The following is a 9,697-nucleotide window of genomic DNA, read 5'->3' as shown; positions in this document are numbered from 1 at the left end:
CTGATATATGACGGTAAGTATGCTTCCTATAGACCGTCGCAGATGTTTACGCTCTGGGTGCGTGTTCGCAATGACTGGTTGGCAAGAACCGGTTATATTTGTTTGTTTGTTAATTATACTAAAAAGAATTTCACATTTTATAAAGAGCGGCATATCAAAACATTATTTTATTATTTCCTTGGTAACCAATCATCCAACTGATAATCAGTACTTAATGTTTATTGTGGATAATGTAGTATTAATATGACAATTTACACCAGGGTTGCGCGGCCGTGAATTACATTTGAAGGATTTACTATTTATTAAAATAAACAATTTTGTACGATACCGGAAAACATGTGTTTGGTTAGATTTTATTGTTATATTGTATAATGGATATCATCCAAAAAAACAAAACATTTAGCACCTTTTAAAATGTGTTTCAACATAATAGATAAACATATGGTTTACAGGCATGCGATTCCTATTGGTTGAATAATAAAGTTATAACTTAATCTAAATGAAACTCCTGCGTACACGTTGTTTGTGACGTCGGAGATTCGAAGTGCGCATGTCCTGATTGTAGGAATTGTACCTCACATTTGATGAGCCAATAAATGTTCCATCGTAAATTTAAAAATACGATTCGCCTTCATTCAAAGCAGATGTTACAAGTTTGAGCATTCCTGCCATTCTCAACTCTCTTATCCAAGTACTCAATTTCTGCAATGGCGTACACCTGTCTTGCAACATCGTCGTCGTCTTCGAATGATTCATCCAACTTTTGTCACATCCTATTTCAATTATCTACGCAGGTACCTTAAAATGTATTGTATTTCAGGTCTATAATGATATATTTACCAGAGTACTATCAGACCAAAAAAAACATCGAAACAGCATGTGACTGTGCTAATTTGATGATCATAGAAACGTGAGTACAATTAATGTTTTGGGGCAATATCGGTGAATGCAATTCATACACCCACACAGCAGTTATAGTGTATCATCAGTTCAGTGTTCAGAGCTATTGTCTGGAACAATGCAGTAACTGTCTCCTTGATGAATTAAATTGGAAACATCCTTGTTGATAGTAAAGAAAATAGCTATGTGAATTTATTTTAGGATATGTTTTTTTGCGAAATTGGTTTGAATATCGTGCGATAATTTGTTTGTAGGAGATGAATTTCATCTTCAATGTTATTCGTACGTTGTATGTACGTTTATCTATTTTTGTTTCCCAAATATGCATAGTCCATGTCCGATATGTATGTTAATTTGGAATAACCTAATTCCAGTTATTAATATATTCGATTGTGAATATGTTACATATAGAGGAGCCAATCTGGTGATGTGTCTTTCAGTACGAGAAAAAAGAACTTGAAACTAGCTACAATATATACAATATAATTCAAGAAATCCTTAACAACATGCGTCACAACGACGGCAAAATGTCTTGCAAACATACATACATCTCACTACACCACTAACCTCCCCCCGATATTACATCACCCTAAAGACAATATCAGTTCAGCAAATAGCACATGTGTAAATACTTAAAAACAACATATGTGAAATAAATTACGTGTAGAATAAAACACAACACCCATACCATGTAAAAATAAGTAAGTAAATCACCCAATAAAAAGATTCATCTTAATAAAAATAAAATAATTTAAATTCTATTCAAAATCGACGCTGCATAAATTAACCCTTATTTGGTCAGGTCAATAACATGTTCAGTACATGAGCTGAAAAGGATCAATGGTGTATAGCGAAATATTTTTTAACTTGTTCTTCATTTCGATATCCTTTTTCATCAACTCATTGACAAATATAATACATTGTAATATAACATAATGCACAGATAAAATGGAACTTATTATATAAAAACATTGTCTTTTTGGTATTATCACAAAATAAGGATAACAATGTCCGTTGCACTAAAACTACTAACAAACTTTACATTCACTGTAAAAACCAAACAAACGAAACACATTTGTTGAAGAATCGTAGTATTGTCGACAGCGACTAGACTATTGGCCAAAATTGTTATTAATACGAATAAATACGTACCAATGTACATATGCAATTGTACCTGCCTAGTGTAATTTATAAATCGTAATATGTAACACGTTATAATAAAGTATTAAGTGAATTCTACAGGTTTTGTTTTATTTTAATTGCTCAACTGTATCACATACACGTCAGCAAACTAACATGGATGGTTCATGGAAATCCTCGATTGCCATATACTTTCTAATTATGAAAGATCTGGTGTATTTAACAACAATATAAAATTGAGATCAGCACATCATTTGTCATAACATTTTCCCAAACACTTGGCATAGACTTTGTATCTTCAATCTAATTGCATAACGACGGTACGTTGATGTTTGGAGTTGCATCGAATGCGTTTTCCGGTTCAAAACCATCCTTTCCATTCAGCCAGTAAGTTTTAAATTGTCCTTTACCCTGTGACGAAAAGAAAACCATACAAATGAACAATATAGAAATACTAGCAACGAGAAGTATGCCCATTTGTTTAACAAATAACACGGTAGCTATATGGAAAAAATGAAACTGTGGTACCCAAAATTTGGTCCTGAAAACATATGGCATTTAAAAAGTTATATATATATTAACTAGTTCTACAATCAGGTATTTACCTCAAAGTCCATGATACCTCTTTCAGACATATAATATCCACCTATTTCTGTGAGAAGGTCATGTGAATGTTTGCTAACATGAATGCGATCAGCTGAAAACAAAGATAATGAGTGATATGTATTCTTTAGTTAGTAAATGCAATAATTGTATATACACTATAATTCATATAGAATTTTTTTTTTGTGATTCAGGGATTAACCAGACTTACGTAATCCTGCGTTTTCGATGCGTTCAGCGATGTTTACAGTTTCACCAAATAAACAATAGCGAGGCATTTTTGTTCCAACAATACCAGCAACAACTTTACCTGTAATTATATTATATCTACATGAAAAATGTATTGTCTACAACAATGTACTTTATCAAGATATGTGCAGCGTTGAATAGTTTGTTCTACATCTACGTAATTCAGCCAAACCATCGCATTATTTTTGTGGTACATATACTATGGCACATGTTTCATATATAATGACAACCAAAAATATCCCTAGCCCAATAATTGCGCAATATTTGTTGATATGACGCTTGTGAATACAAATGTATAGTTACATCAAATCATATGCCGAGAGACTATGCATATGTGAATTAGAAATATATTTGTGATGACATCACCTGTGTGTATTCCAATACGCAATTTTAATGTGGTTCCAGGCAAATGAGGTATTTCCAGCTTTGATATGTTGTACTGTAGATCCAATGACAATGAAGCAATTTCTCCCACGTGTTGTTTTCCATTGCGAAGAGGTACACCTACATATAATAGAAACTATGTTTACTCATTACATACTTGCTTACGTGCCTGGTCTGGGTTTGTATGTAAAAAGGCATGCATTCCATATGAAATATTGAAGAAAATGTTTTACTATATAAGATATTAAACGACACTACCTGACACAGTAAGCAAATAACACCGAATAAACGGCAAGGTAAATACTACGTCAAATTACAGTAAACATGCGTACAGCACCTAATCGCCTAGCTTCATACCACTACACGTCTTCCCCACCACCAGGCACCCCCAAATAAGGGTGCTTATTAACCGAGCTTATTACGTGCAGAGAACATGAAACCCGACCACGCGATCCGCGCCAAACAACGTGGCCAGAATGTGGAAAAGGCCTTCAGATCTGGCTGTAGTAGGATGGTGAAAGTAATGGTACAGCATTATAACAGTAAATAAGTACTGAGAAATAATGTTAAACTCGTACCTGATACAACCATGTACGCATCACCAATGGTCTCCACTTTATACACATCATATTGGCCAATGCGCTGATCAAACAATGAGTAGAGTGAATTCAGCATTCTGACAACTTGTAAGGGGGAACTAAGAGAACAAATACTGGTGAAGCCTACGATATCGGAGAAGAACACAGTTGCCATGTCATATGACTCAGCTGTAACTTTCTCGTTTTTTTTAAGCTGATTGGCTACTGCCTTTGGCAGAAGACGATAGAGCAGAGAACATGCCCTTTGTCTTTCACGCAGTAGTTTCTTGTTTTGTCCAATCAGAGTTGATGCAAAGACCTGCATATGGGATGTGAGACGCATTACCAGAAAAATTATCACCGGACTTATTCCAAGAATGGCCACCAGTAAAAAGGCCACCAGAGCAGCATTTCGGAAATCACTGATGACAGACTCTTCAAGAGATTGGAGTATATCTGCAGCTAGTTTATCTTGTATAACTAACAGTATCTCCATATAATTTGTCATATTGTTATACCAATAGTTGGCATTTTGCCAAGAAGGCGAAATTTCGATATTTTGACGTACAATGTTCTTCATTTTGGCCAGTGCAAGTATCACATCACCTGACAAGTCGTCCATCATTTCATCGTGCATAGGTTTGATCTGGGGCGCGTACAGCCAAGATGACTCCAAATTACCCTGTGCCCTGTTTGCCATTTCAAGATAGTCAATGAAGTGTGTATATTGGTCAAATTTTCCTTGGGAATAATATACAGAACCAAGTGTGCGTTCAACTCCAGCATCTTCCTTACTAACCACAAGTAATTGGTATCCTACTAAAACAGTCCACATTTTATCAGAACCTTTAAATTTACCAATTGTTTCATACAACCACTCAATGAAATATCGTATAGAGTTGGTGTAAAATCCAATTTCGTCAAAAAGTGTAGCATCCGATATATATAGATCACGTCGATGAGTATCAAGATACTTCTGAAAATCTTCTTTTGAATCTAACTCTTGCAGCTCGTTTGATTTTTCCACAGGCCAACTGTTCAAACCACGAAGACTGTTATCTGTTTCAGAGTATGTGTCTGTAAGGATCTGACGGGTCATTGAACTGGTGCTACTAAGATAAAGGGTTGTCATGTCACGTTCATTCTGTAAGGTATGTAAGAAGTTGCCGAGTTCTCTGCCAAATGCAATGGTCACTCGAATATCCAGAGATTGTTTATTGGCTTCCAGCACTGTCTTCAAGCTGTTAGATGCAACGGCTATAAGGATTATGACAGGAATCATGACTAACATCATTATCTTTACTACTTGCCAGCGTTGACCAGATTTCTTCATTGGATTGCATGCACCTTTTTCTCTTCTCCATCTTAGTATATTTTGTGTTGATGCCGATGATTCGCTTCCGGTAGTCACGCTGATATTTGAGCCAAAGTCATTACTGTCAAACAAATTGAATTTACGTTCGTCATCTGTGCTGGGAATATGTGTTGTTTCAATGGCCATTTCCGTTTGAATTTGTTTTAGCAGTTATCCAGATATAGATTTACAGCTGCAAAAAAATTAACAAAACATTATTACAAACACACCATAAAGTTTCAGTGATGGGCAGTTCAGTTACATAAATAACATTACTATCATGTTCAACCAACAATCTTTCAAACCAAAAGGTCACATGGATAAACTGCTTTGGATTATTAGTTTTATGAGGTTCATAAACCGGGTCTAATATCAATCACATACAAATGATCGTTGTGTAACCAAAGGTCAATGTTCAACAAGATTTTGCTCCGATAGGAATCACCCGGACATGGCTATCGAACATATGTATATCTGATTGAACTTATCTAATGTAGATAAAGAACGGTTGGAGTAAATGAAGGTACTATTAACATTAACAACACACTCATGGGTTGTGAAAATGTTTGAAACGAAATATTGAAATAAAAACACATAAATCATAAACTTGATTTACACTTGAACAAGTTAATTTTACAAGTTTATTTCCAAAAGAGACACATTCAATTCAGTCCGAAGGTGGAATCAAGTCGGCTCCAGTGGTGTCCAATACACTTTTAGTTATTCATTATAAAGCACACGTTTTGCAATACAAAGCACCTCAAGCACAGGAATGCCGACAATGCTTATATAGATAAAAGGTAGACTCTTCACTTTATGATTCTTTTAGAATAAGAAAACGTGAGAATTAAGATAAATGTGCCCTTACAGATATGTTTTTAATTTTTAATATAGACAGTCTTGGCTACGCACTTATAACATTTCGGAGTTCCAATGGACAATAATAAAATCACCATGAAAATAACATTGCGTTTGTTCGAAGCTCTGCATAATTTGTAAGGCTTTGAATAAATAAAGATAACGCAAGTATTTGTATATAATTTACCAATGATAGCACTTTTTCAAGTCTAATCGTTCTGCTGTTGTTATAGTTATAGTCACGTTAGTGTAAGTGCACTGTATTATGCAATATAGCCTCAATTTGAAATTGAATTTACAAATGACATAAAGAAAATAAATTCAAACGTAAATTGTTTTTATGGTATTGCTTTGTTTTTCTGTGAAACATTTACAGAGTGGGTGACATTTTTAATAATGTATTATGCGCTTTTGTATCACTTCTGCCAACAACCCAAGATTTATTTAATAATGATGTTAGGTAATACTAGTATATAATGAACACAATCATATGTAGTTGTAATGTATTGCAATCTTATTGGTTCTAACTACCTCTTTAATATAATGTGTAAACTATTGTAACATATTGTTCGCAGCAAAGCATTGTAGGGCAATTTGCGTCCGATCAAAGTGTCTTCAAACTAAAACCATTTGCACGTGCATTGACGGCGTACTGGATGTACCATTTATCCGTAAATGGGTATACGGATTACGTTGTCTAGTTCTCAGTCTATGCCACATACTGTGATACTTCAATCATCGTTTGTAGTATCTCAAGTTCAAATAGTGTAAGTAGAGTTTCCGGACAATTTGTCCTTATAGGTGTTCATTGTGTTTTTAGATTAGGTTACTTTTTTATGGAATGGTGGGCTGACAAAATTGATGAATATCAATTAACAGGAACATTAAAAATTCAATACAAATATATCTTTTCCATAGAATACTCATGTTATGTTTCCTGGGACCTGACGTCGACTCCACATATCCAAACACATAGAATCTCGTTTCATGCGCGTATATTTGTAAGGAATCCTATTAAAAAACTTTTGATGAAAACAATGTACACAGAGACACATATTTAGGCTAAACTGTCACTGCCAGACTAGTAGTCGGTCATTAGATGCTACAACTGGTATAACTATGATATTAAGCTATTGATGCAGGTTCGTGGGCACTCTGAGTGAATTTTATTTTTGCTTTTTCTTACCCAGACAGTCTTGGCTAGATTGTGTTATAATTTTGTAGCATTGTTAATGCTAGAACATACTCAAAAAACGATTTTTTTCAAATATAGGGAACCGAGGCACGCGTATGTGATCCTGAAAGTTTGTTTACGTTGCTCTTTGATTTTGATTGACAAGTCACTGTTCATGTTATATGCAAATGAGTTGCTGGCCTTAGTTACAGTGCGACGATGTGCGACTTCCTATCCTTGACCTTGTTTAACTTACCTCAAGCGCGTAGCCTCGCAAGCTACGAAAAACAGATAAGACGTAGACTTTTTCAGCATGCAAGCGAAAGAAACACACAGTTGTAAATGATTAGTAAATTTTTTCACCCTTATCTCGCAATATGTCGACAACTTCTAGCCTGGCAGCTTCCATTGGTATACCGTTAATTACTTTTTTTATTTATTTTCACGCATTTTTTTCTCCAAAAGCATTTTAAAACTGAAGCATACATTTTTTGTTTCGCTGTAACGATCACCGTGCTGATAATATGCGAAGCAATGGATAAACACCATTGATGTGCTGTCATCCATAACTAACTTTTCAGTGCCAAATACACAAACGTAAAATGCTCGGTTAATTAAAAATAAATACCCTGGAAATTACAGAAAAATCGGCAACGACTGCTGTTTTTAAAATCTGCGGAAAAACCGCGCACTCTGCGATTCCATCTTGGTTACCTTAATCGGAAACCCCCTCGACAGCTAGCATGCATTGTAGCGATGTCGCTACGTACGTTGTACGTGCCGTGCTCGACGACCTACGGTACTAAGGAACTCTAGGAATGAGGTATTTCCAGAGGTCAGGGTTCGTTTAAATTTTATCGACCTGTCTCGTCTGTAGTTGAAAGAAATCTGTCTCGATTTACAATAGTTTCCCTTCAATTTCGAATAGCCGTTGTGTAGCAAAATATTACGATCAATTTCAACCTGGCCGCCTAACTTCGAAAAACTGCGTCATACAAAGTATGTTTTTAAATTTTTTGACTAAAGGTGAATTTAGACTCAACCCACCCAATGGTGATCACTATGTTTAACATCCGGGTACTTTTCAAAGCTATGACGTTTTAGTATACATTCGTATACGCCATAGTACATAGCCGTTCATGCTACCAAGCATTTAGTACTACTAATATAAACTGAACTTTTATATGCAAAATGGGCTTTTTAGAACTTGGGTTAGAATATTATGCGTTTGAACCACAATATTCTGACAGTGGAAACTCAATTGCCTTAAAGTACCGTACTTCCCCGATCGTAAGCCCCCTCCGAGTATAAAGCTCATCCCTCAATTTTTTTCACTGGGCGTCGACGATATTCTTACAAATATATCTTTATTTAATTTTATAATAATCGTGATTGGTACGGTAGTTTGGTTCGTGATTTTATGAAAAAACTCGCATGGCATGGCGAACCTACACAACGTGGTTCGCATCCTTTCTATGCTGTCATTTACTCAGGATGAACCCCGATGTTGCAATACTGAAGTAATCCACATTTCTTTAAGTAGTACCTTTCGAAAAGCCAAAAATGTGATCGTTAAGTCGTGTACCTAGTTATTGGGCGTGGTTTACTTTGATGCTATCATGAAAGGTGTGAACGATGTAACCTGTTAGCGACTACATTCAGTTTACCCACGGTTACTATTAATCGTCGTTACCATTCGGAAATTGCGAATCGACAGTTTTTAGAGGAAAAAATCGCCGTCTTTTTCGTCGCAATCAGTGCTACAGATCGCATTTTAACATTGCGGTAATTCACTTCCGCATTGCGAAAATCATTGTCAATAATCGGAAAATGTCGTCATTACGACACATCATTTTGATTGGTTAATGCTCAGACTAGTAATATAGACTAATAATAAGTGTGCACAATATCCTGTGTTCGGTAAACTTCGAAGGTGTTTACGCAAATGTTACCGAGCGTGGCACACATAGCATATACACCTTAAACAATAGGCGGTGCGAGTCTAGATCTGTTGTATTACTAGTCTGAGGTTGATGAAGGACACGACCTGTTAGGTCAAAGGAAGTTGTTCCAGGTCAAATCGTGCTGAAAAACTTCATGGTGAAAATTGCTTTGCGTCAAGAGTTTGCCTACGATTGATGACATACCAAAACGAAGATAAGACGGTTATGTAAATCGAATTGTAATAAAATGTGTTAGTTTTTTATGAACATGTTTGTTTCTTCATTTTTTATTTGTGAACGAATATTTTTTTTTCGATAATTGTTCTTTGTTGGCAAGATGTTTACAGTGTTTAAACCCAAAACAAAATCATCTTTTCTGAGCTGGTCCTCGAGTATAAGCTCATCCCTTACGTGTTCCTGCCTCCGGGCTTATGATCAGGAAAATACGGTAGACTGTAAAGATTCAGATCAGTCCAGTGTGAGTGATGAGAGTCTATCGGACGTCGACGATGCT

The 9,697-nt window shown here is 35.6% G+C and overlaps 1 protein-coding gene across 1 annotated transcript; it reads right to left on the bottom strand.

The window, feature by feature from the left end:
• Nucleotides 1-2,343: 2,343 nt before the first annotated feature.
• Nucleotides 2,344-5,355, bottom strand: LOC100374037 (uncharacterized). The gene is made up of 5 exons (XM_002739169.2): nucleotides 3,855-5,355; nucleotides 3,259-3,396; nucleotides 2,855-2,953; nucleotides 2,646-2,737; nucleotides 2,344-2,451 (listed from the first exon to the last, which is right to left on the bottom strand). The coding sequence occupies exons 1-5, from the start codon at nucleotides 5,353-5,355 to the stop codon at nucleotides 2,344-2,346; spliced, it is 1,938 nt and encodes a 645-aa protein (XP_002739215.2).
• Nucleotides 5,356-9,697: the final 4,342 nt, after the last annotated feature.

The sequence above is a fragment of the Saccoglossus kowalevskii genome, chromosome 7 (genome assembly GCF_978046115.1).
Source record: "Saccoglossus kowalevskii chromosome 7, keSacKowa6.1, whole genome shotgun sequence".
Lineage (NCBI taxonomy): Eukaryota > Metazoa > Hemichordata > Enteropneusta > Harrimaniidae > Saccoglossus > Saccoglossus kowalevskii.
The sequence above is the reverse complement of the archived record's forward strand: the minus strand, read 5'-3'. Positions and strand labels throughout refer to the sequence as shown.

Bases quoted from the DNA above. Each gene is read 5' to 3' on its own strand.
- LOC100374037 (XM_002739169.2), bottom strand. From the start codon at position 5,355: ATGGCCATTGAAACAACACATATTCCCAGCACAGATGACGAACGTAAA. The intron at 2,738-2,854 runs GTAAGTCTGGTT...CTTTGTTTTCAG, and splicing joins CATCGAAAACGCAGGATTAC to CTGATCGCATTCATGTTAGC. The intron at 2,452-2,645 runs GTAAATACCTGA...TTTTCGTCACAG, and splicing joins GAGGTATCATGGACTTTGAG to GGTAAAGGACAATTTAAAAC.